Raw genomic sequence first — 26,790 nt, 5'->3', positions numbered from 1 at the left:
AAGTCATTTTTGCTGTGGAATAAAGATACAAAAAGTCTAAAAATGCTTGTAAGAAAATTTATCTACCTTGATGTCTCCACTGTCGTCCAGCTTATCAAATATCAAGTCAAATTCTTCTCTTGATATTTTGGGCAAAGTCCTAAAAAAACATTATAAAAAAAAAGTTGTTAAACTCCAGACGATAAATATCACAAAGGAACAGTTCAATATTGGAAATATTTCACAATAGGATATTATCGACCACTGTAACAAATAGTGAGTGGGTCGGTCAAGCAGGTACTGAATTGAAAGAGTCAACTTACTGATGTCAGTACTCCAATCACTATGCAAGATCAAAATGTAGAAAAGCCTAGCTATTACCAGCTGATTATTGAAGTTTTAGCAGACGGTGAGGAGAAAGTAGAGAGGGCGGTAGAAAGTTTCGCTCCACCACTTTCCCTGTGAGTTAAAATTTTGGTTTCAGAAGAGACTAACAGGTAAAATGTTGGCTTTACTATTGTTATTAAAAAGAGTTGGTTTGGTGGGCTCGAAAATGGATGATAGGAGTGGGTAGCCTTCTGGTGATTCTTTTAACAAATTCCTGATTCATATTAACTCAGATCCAATATTTTCTCCTGCTACTTTCATATGGCAAGCTGGGAGCCTAAGGTTAAGGTTTTAGGCAGGTTGGTGGCCCACAGGAGAGCGAAAAGTTTTTATATGCTTTTCACAGTCAAAGTCAATGTTCTAAAAATCGGCCTAGGCGGTAAGAAACCGATCGGATTTTGGCCTAGGCGTTGCCCTTAGGCGCTGGGCTACTAGGCAGGGACTGGGCGGGCTTGGCGTCCCTAAATCCTAATTTACTCTATACTTTGACTATTTTTATATTTATAATTAATTTTTAGACTATGATTGCCAAACAGGTTCACAAGAATTCAGATCTGACGTTGATGGTCTAACTGTCTAAGCAGTCGTGGCAAGGCCTTAGCAGGCTGCTATGATTTTGGTTTCGTTTAAAGTTTTAATTAACACGATTCCGGTTTCCTTTTCGGCTAGGTTTTTCAAACTTTGACCAAGATTCTAAAAAACGTTAGGCACTAGTCGGGCGGTGATCCGGGGACTAGCGCCTAGGGGCCTAGGCGGTTTTTATTTTCAAAAATTTTTAGTCATGCCGTGTTTAACAGAAGATTCTAGCAACAATATTTTAACAAAAGCACTACTAAATAGATCATTTATGCAGAAGCAAAGTAAGCCATGTTGTTGCTCCTCTCCTCACTGGTGTATCAAGTGCCAGTTATCAAATAGATGAGACTGAATTACCTGTATTTGTTTAGTTCCTCAAACAAACGTATGCACTGGTCCTTATTGATATATCCAGCATTCTGTCAAGCACAAAATAACCGACACTTGGTGTAATACCCCGAAAAATCCAAATTAATTTCCGTGGATTTTTAGAAATGATTTCACGATAGTAGGAGCGAGTACGAAGCTTGGAGAAGTTGTGGAATTAGTTCGAACGATTTTATTTTCGAAAACGAACGTTTTTAGGGGGTCAACAAAGTTGACTTTTTATTCGTTCAAAATTTGGGAAAACTTCCTTCATGAAAGTTGTAGAGCTCGTCGATACGAGTTCGTGGACATGTGGAACGCATTATTCAGAGTTCGTATGATTAAGTTATGAATATTTAAAAATTGGGAATTTTCTATAAATAGGAAAAATTTCTGATTTATTCATTAAGGACAAAAAAATGGAGATTTTGCGGAATAGTCCCCCGAAACCCTCCGTCCTCTCTCCTCTCCCACGCGGCCGAACCGCTCGACCCGACCCGGCCGAACGGCCCTCCTCCGGCCTCCTCTGGCCACGGACCCGGCCTTCCCCGAGCTCGCCGTCGCACGCCCAGCCGCTCCCTGCCACCGTCTTGCCCCGCCGCTGCCCCCAGATGGAGATCGAAGACGCCTCAGCCATGTGAACCCGACCCGACCGGAAAACGACTTTTCCGGCGTTGCATGGGCCGATCGTCCCCATTTTCGTGATCTCCTCCTCATGCTGATCATCCCCATGTAAGCCTTTCATCACGATTTTGTGTATAGAACGCTAGATCATGGTTTGACTTTTTCGACGTCCCTGATTTAATCTGAATCTGATCAGACGCACGAGATTAATCCAACTTCAACGCTTGATCTAGGACGATCTAGGCCAAACCAGACTTAGCTCCAGGTATGGAAGTCGATCACCCTTTCATTTTGAACCAGTTTGTAGTTGGTCACTTTGCCATCTGAGGTGGTTGACCGGCGTTGACCGCCGCGTTGACCGCCCACTGACCACCGCTTGTGGCGGCGCATCAGACCATATTTCGAGTTTTCATTATCTAGGCGATGATCTATGCATCCATACGAGCGTTTTGATATATAACATGGTCATGTTAGAAAAAGTTGATAAATAGTGGATTTACGTTTTGACGTTACTATTTAACGTTTTTACGTTTATCTTCGGTTTACGATCTGTGAAGATCTGACCATCGGTTTTGCTTCAATTTTGGATATGTTGATCGTATGACTGTCCCGGTGACCTTGTGAGGTCACGGGCGAAGATCCGACCGTTGGATCTTCGTATAATTGAGAAATAGTGATTCGGAAGGCGATTCGTGAGAATCTGACCGTCGGATTTTCATATAATTTTGTGGAGATGTTAGTAAAGGCGATTCAGGAAGATCTGACCGTTGGATCTTCGTGATAATTTTGGAGGATGATCCTAAAGGCGATCCGTGAGGATCCGACCGTTGGATCATCATTAAATTCAGATCCGACCGTTGGATCATCGTTTAATTTGAATCTGAGCGTTGGATCGTCGTTTAATTTCATATTTGAGTTGTTGGCTAAGTCAAGATCATTATTGGACTAGGTGATTGACGGTTTGAGTTGGTGGACGATTGTGGATCGTATTTTGAGCTGAATTGAAGACGCAGCGGGATTATCGAGGTGAGTAAACCTCACGTGGTTCATATTACGAACCCAATACAATTAATTGCTTATTTTGTTGCAATCATATGAACTATTGTTGGTGTTACTAGACATTCCTGTGTGAATGTCTATATATATATTATTTACGTGAAATAATATGTATTGTTGGAGTTGTGTTGAGTTATTGTTGAGAAACAATACATTGTGAGAGGTATTGAGTTTATTGTTGAGAAACAATATATTGTGAGAGGTGTTGAGTTTTATTGTTGAGGAACAATAAATTGTTGTGATCTGTGGAGATCACTAGGTCACGAGGTGACCATGGCATCTATTAGTGAATCACGCTCTCGTACCGGGCTGGTGGTTATTAATAGTATTAAATCGTAATCACGTCTGTGGCCGGACGAGTGGTTACGTTCAGTTAGAGCTCTAGTCTGTCTGCCAAATGTGGAGTGACCTTATGAGTGAAATTGAGAGTAACTCATAAGTGTCAATATATATATGGTAACCTTATGAGGGAAATTGAGAGTAACTCATAAGGGTCTATATATATATATGAGTCTGTCTACCAAATGTTGGGAAATCTTATGAGCGAATTTGAGAGTAACTCATAAGTGTCTATATATATATATGAGAGTGAGTGATCTTATGAGCTAAATTGAGAGTAACTCATAAGTGTCTACATATATATATGAGAGTGAGTGATCTTATGAGCTAAATTGAGAGTAACTCATAAGTGTCTATATATATATATATGAGAGTGAGAAAGTAACGTGGGTTTGTGGTAGTCTTGAAATCTAATAAATCAACAGTTCTTTCTTGTTTACTCATACTGGCTGTAAAAAGCTTACCGGGTTTTGTGTTGTTGCAACTCCCGGTACACTATTCAAATTGTGTAGCGGGTAATCCTACAGGACAGGAGAACCAGGACGGTGATCGCGCGGTTAGAGCAATTGTTAGAGTTTTACAACAATTGTAAGTTGTGAGGTGTGTTATGCTCATTTGAGCTTTATAATATATTGTGAGAGTGAATTGTAATAATGAACTCGAAGTTTCGAGATTTGGATTTTGTAATTGTAATTATTCAGGTTTCGGATTTGAATTTATCATTCAAAATCCGGGGCGTGACAGTTTGGTATCAGAGCGTAAGGTGCATATTTGGTGATGTGTCAATACCTTCCGAGTGATGGCCCGTCTGCAGCGGATCCCCATCGTGTGCTCTTTGGTATTGGCTAAGTCATTGGGTATGCGTGAGTGTTGGGAGTTGTTTAGGCCGCTAGGTCGTTTAGGGAACGTGAATACATTCCCTATAGTATTGACTTGGTTAATATGAATTTGTATTTGACTTATACTGTGTTTTAAGTGTTATACATGTATTAGCCAAGCATACTATACTCCTTAGGTGATGGAGATTCGAAGGGGTTGTACTTAGAACCTTACAGTTGTCTTGTAGGTTCGTATTGGAATAAGTTCAGTGGCCGCGAGTTACAATCCTTGAGGAATAGGAACCTCTTGATTCAACTCTGTTAAGTCAACGAGGATTGTTTTATGGAAATGAGGTTCTTTTGATTGTTGAAGTGTTTGGTTGAAGACATGGTGTGGACCTATGCACGTACCTAGTGTGGATACGAGTATGAATTGTTATAAATTTTGTCTTCTTAAGTTGGACGTACAGATGTTTAGATGAGGTGTACGTATCAAGGATTAGATATCTTGTTTTATAAAGAGACGTCTTAGTGGAGTTTTGGTAATTGACATGTGATACGTGATTAAAGTGACTCTGAGGCAATTATGCTGACCTTGTGTGAGATTGAATTCTTAGTGTAGACTAAGAAGGTTGTGTGGTGATTTTATATACACTACGTGATGAACTTTTAGAAGGAAAAGTTATGAGTAAAAGTATGGGTTTTTCCCTGATGTCTATAGCAGACTTGTGAATATAGTTTTGTTCAAGTGAATGAAATTGAATTTTGAGGCCTATGTATGGTGCAGGAAGAAGCATGGAGGACATGTTAGAGTCAGGCAAGGGTTTGCCTTTGGTGATTGATTTTAGGTGATATAGTTAAACGCAATTTCAGATATTGATTTTAGTGACTTTGTTAGGTATCCATAGTGGTTCAAGTGAATTACTATGTGATATGGAGTTTGATTCGATTTCTGAATCGCTAAATGTTAGGGATTGAATTGTGGTGAGTTTTTGTTGAAGCAATTGATAGATGGAATTATCGAGATTCTATAAGAGTTGTAAGAGTAACTCTAAAACGTGGGTTTTTCCTAGCTAACTCAGGATGTGTTTAGCTTTATAAATCCCTAATCCTATCGATGAAATTGTTGTGTTTGGTTTGACTCAGAGGATACTAGCTAGACCTCGATGCGACTTAATTGATTGTTGGATTCTTTTTGAGTGATTGTTTTTATTGCATCATTATGAAAGATGTGTGCAGTAGAGTTGTTTATGGTTTTGAAAATAGTATTGGGTGACCAAGGTTCGATCCTTGGTGTTGTTGTTGGTTAAACAAACAGGAAAGAAAACATGCACACCATCTTATTGAGTTTATATTACAAAAAAAAAAAAAAAAAAAAAAAAAAAAAGAAAAAGGAAAACGAGGACTATGCTGTACTAAGCCTAGTCAGCAGCTCCGGATGGGTTGAGGCTGAGCTCAAGAGAAACTGGAGATCCACGGTTGTAACCGCCTGAGCCACCGAAATAGTAATCATGTGCACTACCTTCCTCGGAAGTAGTCTTCAGGTTACCAAAGACGTCCTCGCCGTGCACGGGGAACAGAGGAAGAGTTTGAACCTCCTGGTGATCTCCTCCTCGTTGTTGCAGGGATGTTTGTCCTCCTGTTGTGCCAAAAGAGTTGGACTGGTATTAGTGTTGAAGTGTGAGGAAGAATATGAAACAAAATTTAAATCAAGAAATCCTTCATTACCAGTAGAATAGGTGGAACCAAAGTTGAGATCAATGGATCTACCATCATCAGTAGAACTAGTGGACCCAAAATTGATGTCAATGGATCCACCAGCTGGCCCAAAATTGATGTCGATGGATCCACTAGCACCAGTAGAACCAGTGGACCCAAAATTGAGATCAATGGATCTACCAGTACCAAGAGAACTAGTTCTCATGGGCACTGGAGCAGCCTGATTACACCTATTCATCTGCTTCTCTCGAGCCCTGACGTTCTGGAACCAAAAGTAAATGTTCTTACCCTCAACATACCCATACTGGTTCAGCTGGAGACAGATCTCGTGAATCTGCTCTGTAGTTGGGCACTTAAATCCCTTGACGTAGTAAAGATCCTTGAGGATTCTTATTTGTTCTGGAGTAGGAATCCACCTGGTACGGCTTCGCCAGAAATCCATGTTGGCACTACTTCCAGCTGCTTGGGTGTTTCCTCCCTCCTCTGTTGGTTGCTGTTGTTGTGGTTCCATTTGTTGCGGGGTTTGGAGCTCCATTAGTTGCAGAGTTCGTGGCTCTTGGGTCATGGGGTGAGAGGATGTGGAAATCGAGGAATACATGGTTTAGTGTTTGAGGGAGATTTTGTTAGAAGGATTGGAGTTGTTGAACTGGTGATTGGAGATCTGAGATTCTCAGAGGAAAGATGAGATCGAATCTTCAAATGGAAGAAAAGATCTGAGAAAGAAGGATTGAAGATTTGGAGGAAAATATTGAAGATCTGAAAGTTCAGAGGAAAGATGGGATTGAATCAACTAGATGGGAGAGAAGATCAGAAGAGAAGGATTGAAATTGATGAAGAAAGGATTTGAGAAGAGAAAGGCTGAAGAGTTGAGAGAGAAAGACTTGAGCTCGGAAGAAAAATTTCTTTTCTTTTGGAGTGAACAGTTTTTCTCCAGAATGCACCTATTTATAGAACAAGGTGAGCAGATCTCCACCGTTGGATGAACGATCTCAGAATTTGAATCCACGCGTTGGATTAAAGTCGCCCCGAAACCCGGAAAAGCTGTTGACGCGTGTTGAGCGTGTAAGGGGACAGGCCGAACCTCGAGACGCTGTGGCAGACAGCTTTAGCCGAAAGTGATTTGCTTTCCGTAAATCACGGAAGAGACGTGTCGTGGCACGTGGAGTGTACCGACAGTTTGTTGTTATTCTATCGCTTATGATAGAATAAATAAAAGAAGTTGCATGGATAGTAACGAGAGCAGCTGGTGCTCTAGTGGTTGAAGAGCAAGGCTCATGTACAAGAGGTCAGAGGTTCGAACCTTGCCTCTCGTTTATTTTTATTATGTTCGCTTATGACATAATAAGTAAAACATTTGTACACATTATATTAAGCACAGCTTGTGCTCCAGTGGTTGGTGGGCAAAGCCCTTGTGCAGCAGGTTAAGGTTTCGAACCTTGCCTCCCCCGTTATTTTATTTATGTCACTTATGACATAATAAATATAACACGTGAGCATATATTAATGAAGGCAGCTCTTGCTTCAGTGGTTGGGAGCAAAACCTTCGTGTTCGAGGTCGGGAGTTCGAACCTTACCTCTTACAAATATTTTTGGATCTCGTATATGCTTGATATACGGACGTATATACGATATGTACGGTATACATAAGTATATACGGTCTGTACGGTATGCATACGTATATACAGTTGTACGGTATGCATACGTATATACGGTCTGTATGGTATGTATACGTATATACGGTATGTACAATTTCATACCGTAGCCGAGCTGGAAGTTGGTGGGCCGATTGGTAGGCCCAAATAGTAAGCCCAATTGTTCGGCCCGATTGGTAGGCCCAAATGGTAGGCCCAAATGTTAAGCCCAATCGTTCGGCCCGAATAGTAGGCCCAAATGTTAAACCCAAAGTGGTTTGGGCCGGTTCGAAATGTGGATGGTCCGATTTCTTCAGGCCCAATTGGCCAGCCCTAGTGCTTAACCCAAGGATTGAGCAAGCCCAAGTCATCATCATTGGATGACATAATTTATTGGCGTGCTTTTGGGGATGATTTGTTTTGAGTGATGCATCTTAAGTTTTACTATGGAGATTTACCGTGATGCTAATTGAGTAGCGAAACACTTTGTGAGAGTGTTTACTGTGCTTGTATGCCAGTACAGAGTGATGATCTATGTGAAGATCTATGTGATGATCTATGTGAAGATCTATGTGAGGATCTATGAGATGATCCATGTGACGATTTTGTGTATGTGATGTGGAGTGTTGTTGAGCAGTTGTTGTGTGAGTTTACGTTTGTGATGAAAGGATTTAGTGGCCATAGGAATGTATTTTTATACAAAGGATTGTGGCTCTGTAGATTACTACAGATTTGGAAGAGATGGAGATTCTATGGTTAGGTCAACCTTAATCGAGAGGAATTGACTTACGCTCAAATTTCGGGACGAAATTTCTTTAAGGAGGGTAGATTGTAATACCCCGAAAAATCCAAATTAATTTCCGTGGATTTTTAGAAATGATTTCACGATAGTAGGAGCGAGTACGAAGCTTGGAGAAGTTGTGGAATTAGTTCGAACGATTTTATTTTCGAAAACGAACGTTTTTAGGGGGTCAACAAAGTTGACTTTTTATTCGTTCAAAATTTGGGAAAACTTCCTTCATGAAAGTTGTAGAGCTCGTCGATACGAGTTCGTGGACATGTGGAACGCATTATTCGGAGTTCGTATGATTAAGTTATGAATATTTAAAAATTGGGAATTTTCTATAAATAGGAAAAATTTCTGATTTATTCATTAAGGACAAAAAAATGGAGATTTTGCGGAATAGTCCCCCGAAACCCTCCGTCCTCTCTCCTCTCCCACGCGGCCGAACCGCTCGACCCGACCCGGCCGAACGGCCCTCCTCCGGCCTCCTCTGGCCACGGACCCGGCCTTCCCCGAGCTCGCCGTCGCACGCCCAGCCGCTCCCTGCCACCGTCTTGCCCCGCCGCTGCCCCCAGATGGAGATCGAAGACGCCTCAGCCATGTGAACCCGACCCGACCGGAAAACGACTTTTCCGGCGTTGCATGGGCCGATCGTCCCCATTTTCGTGATCTCCTCCTCATGCTGATCATCCCCATGTAAGCCTTTCATCACGATTTTGTGTATAGAACGCTAGATCATGGTTTGACTTTTTCGACGTCCCTGATTTAATCTGAATCTGATCAGACGCACGAGATTAATCCAACTTCAACGCTTGATCTAGGACGATCTAGGCCAAACCAGACTTAGCTCCAGGTATGGAAGTCGATCACCCTTTCATTTTGAACCAGTTTGTAGTTGGTCACTTTGCCATCTGAGGTGGTTGACCGGCGTTGACCGCCGCGTTGACCGCCCACTGACCACCGCTTGTGGCGGCGCATCAGACCATATTTCGAGTTTTCATTATCTAGGCGATGATCTATGCATCCATACGAGCGTTTTGATATATAACATGGTCATGTTAGAAAAAGTTGATAAATAGTGGATTTACGTTTTGACGTTACTATTTAACGTTTTTACGTTTATCTTCGGTTTACGATCTGTGAAGATCTGACCATCGGTTTTGCTTCAATTTTGGATATGTTGATCGTATGACTGTCCCGGTGACCTTGTGAGGTCACGGGCGAAGATCCGACCGTTGGATCTTCGTATAATTGAGAAATAGTGATTCGGAAGGCGATTCGTGAGAATCTGACCGTCGGATTTTCATATAATTTTGTGGAGATGTTAGTAAAGGCGATTCAGGAAGATCTGACCGTTGGATCTTCGTGATAATTTTGGAGGATGATCCTAAAGGCGATCCGTGAGGATCCGACCGTTGGATCATCATTAAATTCAGATCCGACCGTTGGATCATCGTTTAATTTGAATCTGAGCGTTGGATCGTCGTTTAATTTCATATTTGAGTTGTTGGCTAAGTCAAGATCATTATTGGACTAGGTGATTGACGGTTTGAGTTGGTGGACGATTGTGGATCGTATTTTGAGCTGAATTGAAGACGCAGCGGGATTATCGAGGTGAGTAAACCTCACGTGGTTCATATTACGAACCCAATACAATTAATTGCTTATTTTGTTGCAATCATATGAACTATTGTTGGTGTTACTAGACATTCCTGTGTGAATGTCTATATATATATTATTTACGTGAAATAATATGTATTGTTGGAGTTGTGTTGAGTTATTGTTGAGAAACAATACATTGTGAGAGGTATTGAGTTTATTGTTGAGAAACAATATATTGTGAGAGGTGTTGAGTTTTATTGTTGAGGAACAATAAATTGTTGTGATCTGTGGAGATCACTAGGTCACGAGGTGACCATGGCATCTATTAGTGAATCACGCTCTCGTACCGGGCTGGTGGTTATTAATAGTATTAAATCGTAATCACGTCTGTGGCCGGACGAGTGGTTACGTTCAGTTAGAGCTCTAGTCTGTCTGCCAAATGTGGAGTGACCTTATGAGTGAAATTGAGAGTAACTCATAAGTGTCAATATATATATGGTAACCTTATGAGGGAAATTGAGAGTAACTCATAAGGGTCTATATATATATATGAGTCTGTCTACCAAATGTTGGGAAATCTTATGAGCGAATTTGAGAGTAACTCATAAGTGTCTATATATATATATGAGAGTGAGTGATCTTATGAGCTAAATTGAGAGTAACTCATAAGTGTCTACATATATATATGAGAGTGAGTGATCTTATGAGCTAAATTGAGAGTAACTCATAAGTGTCTATATATATATATATGAGAGTGAGAAAGTAACGTGGGTTTGTGGTAGTCTTGAAATCTAATAAATCAACAGTTCTTTCTTGTTTACTCATACTGGCTGTAAAAAGCTTACCGGGTTTTGTGTTGTTGCAACTCCCGGTACACTATTCAAATTGTGTAGCGGGTAATCCTACAGGACAGGAGAACCAGGACGGTGATCGCGCGGTTAGAGCAATTGTTAGAGTTTTACAACAATTGTAAGTTGTGAGGTGTGTTATGCTCATTTGAGCTTTATAATATATTGTGAGAGTGAATTGTAATAATGAACTCGAAGTTTCGAGATTTGGATTTTGTAATTGTAATTATTCAGGTTTCGGATTTGAATTTATCATTCAAAATCCGGGGCGTGACACTTGGAACCATGCAATGGGATAAAAATAGGGGAGTTATTTTGGTCGCTCCCCTAAATATAGAATATAAGAAAATGCATGATGAGTATGAAAGATAAAAGACTCTCATAGCTCTTTTCCTCTGTATGGAACAGATGAAGCAAAACTTGATGGAAAGCATGCCAAAGGAAGATCTAATCAGTAAGGAACACCATTACTTACATCTTCTTCTATTAAATGAAAGGCTTTCTTCAGTATAGTTTTCCTCGTCTGGTCCATCTCAGAAACTTGCTTTACAAGCTACAAAATAATGACAATTTAGCATGCAATATTCCTATTCCCAAATATTAAAGAAATAACCCATCAAATATTGTTTGTGTATTACGAAAGATATCAGCTCTACATACACGTGGCAAATAAATATAAATAAAATTATTTCATCCAAATATCATATATACATTTGAAGGATATCGACATAATGTGTGCCTCTACAAACTAGGGTTTAGAGTTGTAATAGGAATGTGTTCTAGGTATTCAATTGGAATCGGATTCTATTACCTTTTTGGGTACCTTGTAACTCCCTATTTAAATGGCTCTTATTATCAATAATATACACACAATTCCATTCTCCTACAACACGTTATCAGCACGAGTTCTAACCCTAGCCGAAAAAAAAAAAGAAAAAAAAAACCCTAAGCAGCCTCACCAAGAAAACTGCCTCACTGCCCTAGCGCCCTCCAGCCTCGACCCACTGCCAGTGCTGCCTCCGGAAAACCAGAAAACAAAAGAAGAAGAAGACGCACAGAAGAAGGGGAAGGAGTGGGCCCAGAGAAGAAAAGAAGAAAAGAAGAAAGAAAAAAAGGGGGGGGGGGGGGGGGGAGCAGGCTTGGGCCCGAAAAGAAAAAAAAAAGGAAGAGAAAAAAAAAAAAAAAAAAAAGGGAGAAGGGCAGTCCACCAACTGCCAATTTCCGACCAGATTCCGGCAAATTTAGCTACACGCCTGCATCAACACGCGCGTATTCTCAAGCCCAAAATCATCACGTAAGTTTTTGTAATTAAAGTTGCTGCCTTCATGTATTTTAAATTCTTTTATTTTATGCAGAATATTGGAATATATGTCGCCAAATGATTTTGAGTATTTAACAAAGCGGAATTGTGGGGATTCGCGCTTAACGAACTAAGAGTGTTCGTATGAACTAAAAGTGTTCATAATTAAACGAACTAAGAGCGTTCGTATGAACTAAGAGTGTTTATAATGCTTGGACTAAGAGCGTCCATAAAGCATCAAATTGTGACCATATTAAAAACATCATTGTTTGGTCTAATCCAAAAGAGATTCTTGGAAATCGATTTCTTGGTAGCATAGCTCGAAAATCGTATTATTGTTAGTTTTCGTGGACGTTTAGCTCCGAAACTAATTCGTTCTTGTTTCACCCCTTTTTCAGGATGTCAAACTCGAACATACTCGATTTTGTTCCATTGGATTATGCAGGCAAAAGATACCTAACGTGGGCTCAAGATGTTGAGCTCCACCTTATTGCCCATGACTTATTGCATACAATCCAAGAGCTTTGTCCTATAGAAACAGCTCCAGACCCTCAAACTGAGAAAGATATTTCCAGGGCACTTGCCTTCATGAAACGTCACATGGATAGTGACCTCCAGTTTGAGTTCATAAATGAGGATAGCGCTATAAAGCTTTGGCAAGCGCTTCGCGAACGATATGGCAATGTTCGTGACTCCATCCTTCCGAATACAGAAGCAGAATGGAAAGATCTTCGCTTCTCTGAATTTGACACAGTCATGCAATTTTATTCGGAAGCCCTCCGCATCAGAGCAATGATGCACTTCTCTGGCAAGACGATCACAGAAGAACAATTGATTGAGAAAACCCTCAATACCTTCCCTGTCTATGCTATGAGGTCCTTTGATTTATTTCGGACTCATATAAATGCAAGACGGATCACAAGCTTTCAAAAGCTTATTGAAGCTATGGAAATTGCTGAAAGGCAAGACAACGAGCTTGTGAGAAGAGAAATTGATAGGCTTCGAGATAGCTATCCAGAGCATAGTCCCATGGCTAGAGAAAGTCGCCATAGACGTCATGATCCATATGATCGAAATGCTCATGAAGGTAGTCGCCAAAGGCGACAATCACGCCACCGTTGGAGCAGTGATTTTGAGGGACTAAGGGTTGGAAACCATAGAGCCAACGTTGGCCATGGTCATAATCTTCCAACGCCTCAGGTCCTAGGGACCATGCACATTGCCCCAATGCGCCTCAATCAAGGGAGAATCCTCTTCATGGTATCTATTTCTGATATGGAACGTCTGATCAATGGGCCTGAGTTTGCAATGTACCTAAGAAGGTAGCTGCCTCACAGTGATCAAGACATCGAGTTCAAGAAGACTTTAAATCTGGCAATGAAGACAAAATGCCGCAGATTTTTAGAGTAGTCTTTTATTTCCAAGAATTTTGTAATGGCAATATGCCTTAGTCAATAAATGACAATTGTATTAACTCTTTCTCATGTGGCGCACCCAATGAAATATGATGTCTAGAAAAGTCATTGAGATTAATGGTACTTAAGAGAGCCTCGCTCCACCAACATCTCTCTACTTCCCTGGTCATATTTTGATTGGAGTTACCAAACGGATTGAGTGACTACGATTCATCTAAGTTTGATTTTTATTTTGGATTAGACTTTGGAAACTTTGATGTAATCATTGGCTATTAATAAAGTGTCGATTCTTTTACTTAATGTCTTGGACATACCTTATTTAATTCGAACTTTATTACATAAGAGCCAATGGTTTTCATGTGAAAACACATTGTGAGAATGGACAAGAGCTCCTTTGCATCACCTCTAATGACTACGGACATAAACGAGTATTAGAGAAACTTATGTGTCGCTCTAGTGGGTTGTATGAAACCACTATTGAATCCAACCATGTCATGAGAGACGACTTATGGGATTCTGACACATATAGGCTTTGGCATGACCGTTTGGGACACCCAAGTCGTGACATGATGATCCGTGTATTAAAAGACTTCACACGGACATCTATTTTTAGAACGAAGAAAAGTAAGAATCAAGAATTGGTTCGAGGAGCTGCACATGCGCCTCATGGCGCCATGATTGTGCAAGACCGGCCACACATGGCCGGCCTGCGGAAAATACATGGCATTGACGCCATAAACTCCTCTCTCTCTACTTCTCAAGTCCATTTTGACATTGTGGCTTAACCAAAACCTTCATTGGTTGATTATAAGGCCCATGTTTCGTTCTGTAAAGCCTGTTCTTTAGGATTGAGACCATCCTATGCAAAGGAGATTGAGGAAATAATTCCATTCTTACAAAGAATCTAAGAGAATTCTGTGGATTGGATCAACCAACTTGCGGACCGTATAGATGTTTTATGGCGTTGGTTGATACGCAAACACGCTGGTCACGTGTTGTGCCATTATCCACTCGTAATGCTGCTTATACTACACTCCTAGCACATAACATATGGCTACGGGCTCACTACCCAGATCATCTCATTCAGTCAATTTGACTTGATAATGCTAGAGAGTTTACATCGAAAATTTTCAATGACTATTGCATATCATTGGGTATTGATATCAAGTATCATATTCCCTTGTACACACCCAATTGGTATGGCGGAAAAGCCACCATTAAAAGACTACGATGGTAGCCCGGACTTTGGTAATGCGCACCAATATTTCCGCTTGGGTTATGCAATATCGCATGCAGCTATGCTAATTCGTCTACGATTCATAGCAGTCACTCAACTTTTATTTGCGTTATAGCTAGTGACTGGGTTCGAGTCTAATATCTCGTATTTATGCCTATTTGAGTGTGCGGTTTATGTGCCAATTGCGCCGCCACAACGCATCAACATGAGTCATTGCAACAAATGCATATATATATTTGTGTTGGACATAGGCCTCCAACTATAAGTCCGCTACGTAGAACCCTTGACAGGCGATCTATATTTCGCTGGACTTGCGAATTAATTGTCACTTTGATGAGACAGTCTTCCCATTGTTAGGGGGAGATTAGAACGTCAATATTCAACAGGAACGACAGGAATTGTCGTGGTCTGTCCTCACTATGTCTCATCTCGATCCCCTAAAAGTGACAAGATCACATATACCTGCTGCAAACATGTCTGCAAGGATTGATGTCCCCATAAGAGGACATGGTGCCACCCAGAGAAGATGGGTATGGCACCACCACCATGGATGGTGGGATGGTGACGCCACAAGGTGGCATAATGGCGTCATAGGCCATGGGTTCCGCTAGAGAGCGTAGGAGACCCATAGGTTCGATGGATTCTCGCCCTAAGAAGAGAGCGAATTTTGCACAACTTGATCCATTGATCATTGATACTCAAAATCTGTCTCATGAGAATATTTTGGATTGTGGTTATGTCCAAGAGACATCGTTGGGGGACGCCTCAATGTTAGAACCAATTCCTGAGAATATAGAGATCTCTACGAACTACACTAGTGTACATGAGGACGTGGAATTATTGAGACCAATGACATCGAACCTTACTCCGTTGAAGAATGCCAACGTAGAGAAAATTGGCCTAAATGGAAAGATGCGATCCAGGTTGAATTAGATTCACTAACGAAGATGAAGGATTTCGGGCCTGAGATGCCAACACCTCCTAACATAAAACCTGTTGACATTAATAGGTCTTCGTTAGATAGCGTGACTAGAAAAAGAGATGATAATCTCACCTTATGGCGCAAGGTTTCTCACAACGCCCTGGAATCGACTACGAGAAGACATATTCTCTCGTAATGGATGTCATTGTACTCCACTACCTTGTCGGTTTGGTAGTTTCCAAATAACTGAACGTGCAGCTTACAAATGTGGTCACTACGTATCTTTATGGGGATCTAGATACGGAATATAATGAAGGTTCTTGTGAACTTCATTTATCAAAGTCAAGTGGCTCTAGACCACGGAGCACGTTTGCAACGAGGTTGAAATGCTCACTAAAGTGACTACTTGATTGGGAAGGGATATGATGAACTATGCCCACGCGTTCCATGAAAAGTTCTGGATTTGCAATTGTCGCGGTTTATGTTGATAAACATAATTGGAACCCTTGTGAGTTAAGGAAAACTGCTGAACACCTGAAATCCGAGTTTGAGAGGAAGGACCTTGGGAGAACATGGTTTTGTATACCGCGTCAATAGATGCTTAGGCATTTTGATAAAGTCAAAGATGCACTCACATGGTCGTCCGTAGTCTTGGCCCTAAAAGGGATCCGTTTCGTCCCAGGGATGATGACGAAGACGTGTTAATAGCAGAAGTGCTTACTTATGTACAATAGGCGCATTATTGTACTTAGCACAATACAAGACCGGACACCTCAATTATTATGAACTTGTTGCCTAGATATAGCCTCGCGCCAACGCAACGCCATTGGATTGGCATAAAGACAATCCTTCGATACTTGAGAGGTACGATTGATATGGGATTGTTCTATCCCTACAAAGAGAAAAGAAGTAGCGGAAGTGTGGGATCAGACTCCATAAGGCAAAAAGCCACCTTCCGTGCTCCTCCTCCCCTCCATCAAAATGACAACGGTGTCTTGATGGGTTTTGCTGATGCAGGGTATCTCTCTGACCCTCACAAAGGTCGCTCCCAAACGGGTTATGTCTTTACCATGGGAAGCACTGCGATATCTTGGAGGTCTACAAAACAGACTCTTGTTGCTACTTCCTCAAATCATGCAGAGCTTATTGGTCTACATGAAGCTGTGCGAGAATGCATATGGCTAAGGTCTATAGTTAGACATATTCGAGGAACTTGTGGTTTGAAGTCTACCAGAGATGAACCTACATGCATTTATGAGGATAATGCAGCTTGTATTGGACAAATGAAATTAGGTTTCATCAAGGGCGACAACACCAAACATATATCGCCTAAGTTCTTTTACAACCAGCAACAACAGGCACTTCTAAATATTGAAGTGAACCAAATCCGATCTGAGGATAATGTAGCGGACTTATTTACTAAGTCGTTACCAAAATCCACCTTCGAGAAACATGTGAAGAGTATCGGATTAAGGAAGTTATCCGAACTCCCATGATTGTAGCAATCAGGGGGAGATATGGACATCAGGGGGAGGTATGATGTCTACATGTTAGATCTCGAAGAGTGAAGGACGTGTTGTGCTCTTTTTGTCCTTCGACCAGGGTTATTTTTGTCCCACAAGGTTTTTGTTACATGGCAAGGTTTTTAACGAGGCAACAATCAAAACGTCATCACCAAGTTTGAGCGGCACAAGGGGGAGTGTTGAAGGATATCGACATAATATGTGCCTCTACAAACTAGGGTTTAGAGTTGTAATAGGAATGTGTTCTATGTATTCAATTGGAATCGGATTCTATTACCTTTTTGGGTACCTTGTAACTCCCTATTTAAAGGGCTCCTATTATTAATAATATACACACAATTCTATTCTCCTACAACATATACTGTGTTATCCATGTGATTAGTTCACAAGTAAAAGAAGCATTACACAAGAATAAACCACACCTGACTTTTGAAGCTGTCATACACAACGGCAAGGATCAAATTTGTGACAAAATAGACTCCTAGCAACACGTACAGAACAAAAAACAAGCAATACCAACGTGAAGCCCTAAAATCAAAACAGGATATCATTAGATATTGATACTAAGGACCATATGAAAAGAATAGGAGTTAAAAATTCTGTAATATATATAAGATATTAGAAAAATAAAGTGAAACTGGAATCCAAGGAAATTATAACTAGTTCTAGTTCTGATTTGGAAAGGAGCTAAAATGACTGGAAGCAAAAGTGAAACTGGTAAAATGACTGGAAGCAAAAGTGAAACTGGTAAGAGTCAAACACCTCAGCGTGGCAGTGGCAAATGGGAACTTAACTTTACTAGCTGTAACTAAGAACATGAGGAAGGAATATGAAGTATGTAATATAATTTTTTAGGCTACACTTACTTGTAAGCAGGTATCCAGACATCTGGATTGTTGGATGTGGTGAATAAAACAAACATCTGATACAATGTGGTACCATATGAAGTAAATACTATTGTCCCCTGGTCAGTATCTTCAAACATGACATAAGCTAGCCAACTGGAAAACAGAAGAAATAAAAGCCCTAAACCCTGCAATTGAAGAAATAAACTGTGAAATGAGAACAGTAGAGATTATACATCTGTATGGAACTGAAAAGTTGAAATCGAAACAGAATCAAATGGAAGCATGCCATACAGTCAAAACCAAAAAAAAAAAAAAAGTAGCATTTAACATTACCAATAACCAACATAACAAGAATACAACACTAGTATAAGTTAAGCAAAACAGTGGATAGTTAACAAACCAAGACGTTCGAGTATGTGCCAAACATTCCAGCCAAGATGAGCATGCAAGATCGTAATTCCCTATCAATGAAAGAAATTAGGAAAATAAATAACAGATCAATTGTAATTATGTCGTTAAACTAGGATGAAACAATATCAAATCAAGTAAGGTAATAATGATCAAGTGCCCAAATTATATACCATATAGCATCATCGCCGGCTTAAAAGAAACAACAAAATCAGTTTATAGGCTACTCTGCTTTTAGAACTTAATCTATATACCAGAAATTAGACTAGCGTGGTTCCCAGTTTGCACTATTAAAAAAAAAAATAAGAACATATATATATAGAATTATTCTCAGGTGCGGACGTCCGTATCGAATTTTTGGTACGGATTTCCTGTTTTTGACCACTTTCCGGCTACATTTTTACATCTTAACCATTCAGTTTTTAGGCCCTAGTGTATAGATCACCTCTACAAAATTTCAGCCAATTTGGTGATTGTTAAGGCATCCAAAACTGCATTTTACACGAACGGACCGTATCTGTCAAACCGGAACCGTTCGTATTTATAATGGTAAATTGCAGTTTTGGATGCCTTAACGATCACCAAATTGGCTGAAATTTTGCAGAGGTGATCTATACACTAGGACCTAAAAACTGAACAGTTAAGATGTAAAAATGTTGCCGGAAAGTGGTCGAAAACAGGAAATCCGTACAGTCCGCTTTGTACGGACGTCCGCACCTGAGACGGACTGTATGTGTATATATATATATATATACAGTCCGGCTACTGTGCGGACGTCCGTACCGTGCGGACGGTACGGATTTCCCGTTTTCCCCCACTTTCAGATCACATTTTCACATCTTAACCGTTCAGTTTTTAGATCCTAATGTATAGATCACCTCTGCAAAATTTCAGCCAATTTGGTGATCGTTAAGGCATTAAAAACTGCAATTTACCATTATAAATACAAACGGTTCCAGTTCGACAGATTCGGTCCGTTCGTGTAAATTGAAGTTTTGGATGCCTTAACGATCATCAAATTGGCTGAAATTTTGCAGAGGTAATCTATACATTAGGATCTAAAAACTGAACGGTTAAGATGTAAAAATGTGGCCGGAAAGTGGTCGAAAACAGGAAATCCGTACTGAAATTTCGGTACGGACGTCCGCACCTGAGAAAAATCCTATATATATATATCAGGGCCCTTCTAGTGAGGGATCCCTTTTTTTGGTCTTTTCTAGGGATATGGCATTAGACCAACTTTTCGATTATATTTTCACATCTCAACCGTTCAGTTTTTAGGTCCTAATGTATAGACCACTTCTGCAAATTTTCAGCCAATTTGATGATGGTTAAGGCATCCAAAACTGCAATTTACCATTATAAATACGAACGGTTCCGGTTCGACAGATTTAGTCCGTTCGTGTAAATTGCAGTTTTTGATGCTTTAACGATCACCGATTTGGCTGAAAATTTGCAGAAGTGATCTACACATTAGGATCTAAAAAATGAACGGTTGAGATGCCGAAATATAATCAAAAAGTTTGTCTAATGCGGTAATGTCTATCCCTATAAAAGACCAAAAAAAGGGATCCTTATATATATATATATATATATATATATATATATATATATATGTGTGTGTGTGTGTGTGTGTGTGCATTTTCACATTAGGTCACTTCTTCCTCCACATTTTTTCCCTGAACTTGACAGAAACGTCTTACTGACTTGTCCCATCTGTATATGATTTACTTGCAGTGAATAAACACAGAATAGGGTTTTATCGCACAATACCTAAAGTTCAATATGAAAAATATGACTCTGATATATGGAGCAACCCGTAAAGGGAGAGAATCAAAGGCAACTGGAGACAAATAGAGAACATAAGCCAGCAAATCAGCAACCAAAATCAACAGGCATATGACCTGTGAAAAGAAGTACATATATATCAGTACACTAAATAAAACAAAAGTATCAAGAATTTATCACATTCGGTGGATATCTCAAATATTTATTTAAACCTTCATTTTTTATCTATTTGCACAACAGAAGCTGCTTTATTTTCTCCACTACATATGATGTTGAAGGTATCAATGGTCGTAAAAGCACAGGTATTATGGTGTACACATCGAGAAATGATAAAGTAGTTCAGGTTTCCTACTACTATGGCTGTTTGGACCCAAAATGAACATTTTGGCCTGACAAGGCAAGTGTTGGAGAAATTGAGCCAATATCAGTGGCTCAAGCTATATATTGTCGACAAGCTTGAAATATATATTTAGAGGCTAAATAAAGCCTACTATGGAAGTATGACAAGTCAACTTTAGCATATTTTCCTACTTCGGCTAGGAAAAACCGAGCTAGACAAGGAAGGAGGGGTGGCAGACTAACCAAATGAAATCTAAATGTGCTGAAACTTTCCAGATCCATTCTGGACAGCCCAAGGATCATTTCTTATGAAGAGTGCAAGAGCTTTTTTTGAGTGGAAGGCCTTCAAACAATCAGCCCAATTTTCTACAGAAGCAAAACTGGAAAACTGGACCTGTAAGAGGTCCAGCAGCATTTTCGGCCCAACCACGTGGAATAAAAATCTGAAAATTTTTCAGGATGATCTACACTCATAGTGGAACATTTCATATGAAGAAGTCGAAGGCATATAATGAAGTCTTGTTGGAGAAATAATTGAAGGAATAAAGGGGCAGAAACTGACCTAAAACCAGCTCAATATTCACATGTTCATGTTTCCTACCCACATGAAGAAAGCTAGATGCTTTTCTCTTTTTCCTTGGATATATATTTCTTCTACAATTTCTTTAATAGATCATCACCACTTCCATGTTGCTGCACCTTCATGCTTTGCTTTCATTTCATCTTTTCTCTATCTTTTCCATATTTTACAAGTGAACTTAGATCTACTTTCATTATTTTTCTTCCACTCATCATTTCACTCTTCTTTTTCTTCCCTATATAAACACCTTCTCCTCTCATTCTAAGACACACAAACACATTCACAACATCAAAACATCTCTAAGATGATCTAAGTTCTCTCTAGAGCAACCTCTCTAAGAGCAACTCCTCTCCTTCTCTTTCTCTTAGCGGTGATCACACTCCTAGTCCTAGTCTTCTCAGAAGCCGACTTTCAGTGCCACCAAACCCTCTGTCAACGTGCTTCGGTCCTAGTCTCCTCGGGAGCCGACGGTAGTGCCGTGACCACAACGGTTACAGAACCAGCCAAGCAAGGGTAACGCCCTAGCAACTCAGCCAAGCTAAAGTCACGCTTTAGCAAGATCTCAACATTTCCCGGTGATGTCGCTCTGCTCGATCTACAATATTGAGTATCGATTGTGTTAACAAGAAGAAACTTCAGCAAAGTCCTCACCACGAGGCACAAAGAATCCCACGACTAGGTTGGTGCTCTCCTCGTCTACAATCGCTTGAAAGAAGTCAGGTCAAGGGACACCCCCGACGACCGCACCCGAACGGTGCTGACACGCCCGCGCAGAAAAGAGACTGTTGACCAGCTGCAACAAAATTGGAGCCAAACATTTTGGCACGCCCAGTGGGACAAGGTTAGAATTTTTTTTCTTTTCTTGAAGACATTCAACCACCGGGCTTCAAAACAAACATTTTGGCACGCCCAGTGGGACTACACCAGAGTCTTTTTGTGTTCACCATCATTGGGATGCCAGGGGAAAATCTTTACCAAAAGAAATTCCTAAAGTAAATAGATGGTCAATGTTGCCACCACTGGCGATACTGCCATTAATGATGAGTTTATGCCTATTCCCATCCCAGAGGGGGCAAGCATTGAGGAACAGCTGGCGATCATCATGGCCAACGTCGAGAGGCATAAAGAAAAGCGAGCCAGGGACATGGCCAGTTTGATCGCAAAAACAAAGCAGAGGTTTCGTGATTGGGACCAAGAAATTGAGCAGAACGCTCGAGAAGCTAGAGAACAATTCTATAAGCCTTTCTTGAGCAGCGACAAACAGACCACTCAACATGCCGCGAACATCACATCTGAGTTCACAACCTTACGCGAGGAAGGTTCCAGCTTGGCTAATTCGCAGCAAGGCGAATTGGGACGTCAAAAACCTGCTCGCGAAAAGGTCGTTTCTGAGACTAACTTGCCTATAGGTGGCAATCAACCTAAGGGTCTCACTGGTGAGTCACAGCCTTACACAGAGGTTGTGCATGGAAAAGGTCATCAACAAGATTGTTCTTCTGACAATTATCTGAACAAATATCTGATTTCTCCACTGATCAAGCCAAATACGTGGCTACTGATCAGATGCATGGGGGGCAAGATATGACCCATGATCATCCCTTTGATCAAGAGAAGTTGGCGACAGTTGGCGACAAAGCCGATCTTGGGACACAGTCATCTCCCAAATTACAATTGAAGATCATGCCTCGTCAACCAACAAAGATACTTGGGGGGCAAGATGACTCCTCTCACGAGCCAAATTCCTCCAAATTCTTCAACGAGAAGTATCTTTGTTCTTTTCCTACAAGCTCTCACAGGAGGGATTTTTACCCTACCAATTTTGATACATCGGAGCTTGGAATGAAGCATAGATGGCCTCCCCCGTGGTCTTCTAGAGGTTAGCCAAACATGGTGCTGCTAGCTTCTTTCTTTCTTTGCTTTTAATTTTCTGTTAATTTTTTCGTTTCTAGTTTTCTTTTCATTAAAAAAAAAAATCAGTTAAAAAAATAAAAAAAAAATTGAATTTGGTAAGGGGTTGTGAATCATAACGGAATAGGTGAAGTCTCTTTTGTTAATATTAGCCTAAACTCCTTATTGGTGCCTAGTTCAGGTCCCTTAAGGTTAAGGGCGGCTTTTATTAACACTTGTTGAACTGTCTTCACACTTATGACCTTTCTCATCTTAGTAAGTATAGCCTATGTGAAATGGTGTCTAGAAAGGGGACAACGTTCATGACAGGTTCTTGAATCCAGAAGTGCGTGCAAATGGGCCTAAACCACTATGTGGGAGTAGCTCATGCCAAAATGGATTCTGCCTCTCTTGTTCGCCCTCCCCCACCTGGCCATTTCAGTAAGGTTGCCCAAAGGATTTGAAAGAAAATTTGTGTCTAAACGACTATACTTGGGCCGCATGTCTAAACCTTGATTCACAATGTCTTATTAAAATAAATAAAATAAAAAAAATACAAAAATACAAAAATACAAAAAGAGTTTCAAATTTGTGCGTCGCGGAGGATGCAAAAAATTGTGTTCTTGCCTAATAGTGGCTGGAACTTGCTAATATACTTAAGAGGCCATTGGTATTGGTCTGGGCACATATACAAGAGGCATTTAATATGCCTAGTATGGTATTAGCAGTGGAGGAGGTCAAATCAATATTTTTGCCAATAATTGTGGCGAAAGCTGGGTTACGAATTGTTGGTAGCGAAGTGGTTTTAATTACATGGCCTCGCAAAGGATGGTTCGCGAAGGAAGACTGGCGATTAATATATGTATGCTCACTATGTATAATTAAGAGGGAGAGAGGCCACTTGTTCAAGTAATTTTAGTCAAGCCAATACAAGTGGCTTTGGAGCAACGACATTATTAGAGCAGTGCTGATTCAAGACCTCTTCAGTCAAGACGAGGACCTTTGACTTCGAGGTCTGGGGGGCAATGTTTGGACCCAAAATGAACATTTTGGCCTGACAAGGCATGTGTTGGAGAAATTGAGCCAATATCAGTGGCTCAAGCTATATATTGTCGACAAGCTTGAAATATATATTTAGAGGCTAAATAAAGCCTACTATGGAAGTATGACAAGTCAACTTTAGCATATTTTCCTACTTCGGCTAGGAAAAACCGAGCTAGACAAGGAAGGAGGGGTGGCAGACTAACCAAATGAAATCTAAATGTGCTGAAACTTTCCAGATCCATTCTGGACAGCCCAAGGATCATTTCTTATGAAGAGTGCAAGAGCTTTTTTTGAGTGGAAGGCCTTCAAACAATCAGCCCAATTTTCTACAGAAGCAAAACTGGAAAACTGGACCTGTAAGAGGTCCAGCAGCATTTTCGGCCCAACCACGTGGAATAAAAATCTGAAAATTTTTCAGGATGATCTACACTCATAGTAGAACATTTCATATGAAGAAGTCGAAGGCATATAATGAAGTCTTGTTGGAGAAATAATTGAAGGAATAAAGGGGCAGAAACTGACCTAAAACCAGCTCAATATTCACATGTTCATGTTTCCTACCCACATGAAGAAAGCTAGATGCTTTTCTCTTTTTCCTTGGATATATATTTCTTCTACAATTTCTTTAATAGATCATCACCACTTCCATGTTGCTGCACCTTCATGCTTTGCTTTCATTTCATCTTTTCTCTATCTTTTCCATATTTTACAAGTGAACTTAGATCTACTTTCATTATTTTTCTTCCACTCATCATTTCACTCTTCTTTTTCTTCCCTATATAAACACCTTCTCCTCTCATTCTAAGACACACAAACACATTCACAACATCAAAACATCTCTAAGATGATCTAAGTTCTCTCTAGAGCAACCTCTCTAAGAGCAACTCCTCTCCTTCTCTTTCTCTTAGCGGTGATCACACTCCTAGTCCTAGTCTTCTCAGAAGCCGACTTTCAGTGCCACCAAACCCTCTGTCAACGTGCTTCGGTCCTAGTCTCCTCGGGAGCCGACGGTAGTGCCGCGACCACAACGGTTACAGAACCAGCCAAGCAAGGGTAACGCCCTAGCAACTCAGCCAAGCTAAAGTCACGCTTTAGCAAGATCTCAACATTTCCCGGTGATGTCGCTCTGCTCGATCTACAATATTGAGTATCGATTGTGTTAACAAGAAGAAACTTCAGCAAAGTCCTCACCACGAGGCACAAAGAATCCCACGACGAGGTTGGTGCTCTCCTCGTCTACAATCGCTTGAAAGAAGTCAAGTCAAGGGACACCCCCGACGACCGCACCCGAACGGTGCTGGCACGCCCGCGCAAGAAAAGAGACTGTTGACCAGCTGCAGCAAAATTGGAGCCAAACAATGGCCTCTAGAAAACAGCTACAACTCGTCAAAAAGAAAGTTTATGAAGGCCAAAATCTATTCTGAAGGAAATTTTGTTGGATGGTTCTGAGCTTATTCCTTTTATGCGAAGATAACTGATTTCTGCCTGTACATAACTAGAATCCTAGAACATAATTTTATTCCATTTATAACAAAGAAAATTTACCTAAAGACGTGAACATGAAAAGCATATTTAAGCTGCCTCACATGATAAAACATGAAAATCACACACTTGCCAATTTTCTTGTAAAAAGAAAATGGAGCAAGCAGCTATCAAATTAAGGAAAAGAATTGGCAGTCGCTGTCCTAGAAATAGATATACACTTTATAAACAAAGGGATGTTTAGGTAGCACCAACTGTAACCAACAATAAAGATCCCCCACTGCCACACCCTGCCCCTTGAAAAAAAAAAAATGGCTGACTGGAGATTATTTGGATATGTACATGGCCGAACCCATACACCTACCTTGAATTGAGTAAGAGGACTATTCCAATAGAGACGGAACCCCACATATGAAATTGGAAAGAAAATATGCACCATGAGTACAATCAGTGTTATGCCCTGCAGACAACAGAATAAAACAAATTGAGATAATAAAAAAAAAAACAAAAAAAAACTAGCTATCTAGTGCACCATCCGTTGGAAATTGGCCAGAAAGAAAAAAAAATGAATTACTAGTCTCAATACTAGTATCTTGTGGGAAAATGAGAAGTAAGTTTGGAGAAGAATTGTGAATGTAGAAGAGTGTACGTACCTCATAAATAAGGGACTCTGTAGGAGTTAAGTAAGGCAATTGGCCGAGATAGTAGTAATCCCTGTCACCGCAAGTATGATCAGTATACCTGGCACACCACAGAGGTTTCTGCACACAACAATTGAAGCAATAACAGGGGGATCGGATTATACTGCGACGTGATGTGATGTGAGGAAGGGGGAGGCTAGGGATTTACAAACCTCAAGGAAATTGAGAATCAAGAGGGCGAAGTAGAGTAGGGCCCAAAGGAAGCTGAATCGCATATAAAGGAAGTAGTACTTGGCAGAGCTATGAAAAGATGAGCGATCAAGTATCTGCTCAGGTAAGCCAATGCCGTCTTCCGCCTGCAAATTGCATTTTACTTGCTCCATTTCAATTTCAATCATTGATGAGAGAATGAAGAAGATGATGAGAATTGAGGAAATGAGAGAAAAAGAAAGATACCAAGTCGACGAGAGCGGCTGTTTTCTCATAAGAAGAGCCGGATGTGATGGCATCGGAGTGGCGTTTGAAGCTCTTGGCCCTGGACAAATCGCCGCCGCGTCGGGGACTACTACTGCCTTCTCCGTTAAGCAATGGGTCCTCCTCCATTTGCTTTGTCCGCCGGGTTGTTTTGGCTTTTTGAGGTGGGGATA

General features: G+C 40.6%; 1 protein-coding gene across 1 annotated transcript; it reads right to left on the bottom strand.

Annotated features, from left to right (window-relative positions):
* Positions 1 to 26,790, bottom strand: LOC133724779 (two pore calcium channel protein 1A-like). The gene is made up of 11 exons (XM_062151628.1): positions 26,600 to 26,790; positions 26,356 to 26,499; positions 26,156 to 26,263; positions 25,867 to 25,962; positions 20,156 to 20,286; positions 18,375 to 18,435; positions 17,993 to 18,159; positions 17,549 to 17,654; positions 11,205 to 11,282; positions 1,300 to 1,361; positions 1 to 139 (listed from the first exon to the last, which is right to left on the bottom strand). The coding sequence occupies exons 1-11, from the start codon at positions 26,744 to 26,746 to the stop codon at positions 37 to 39; spliced, it is 1,203 nt and encodes a 400-aa protein (XP_062007612.1). The 5' UTR covers positions 26,747 to 26,790; the 3' UTR covers positions 1 to 36.

This window comes from Rosa rugosa, chromosome 1 (assembly GCF_958449725.1).
Source record: "Rosa rugosa chromosome 1, drRosRugo1.1, whole genome shotgun sequence".
NCBI classification, from domain to species: Eukaryota; Viridiplantae; Streptophyta; class Magnoliopsida; order Rosales; family Rosaceae; genus Rosa; species Rosa rugosa.
This window is presented reverse-complemented; position numbering and strand designations above follow the sequence as displayed.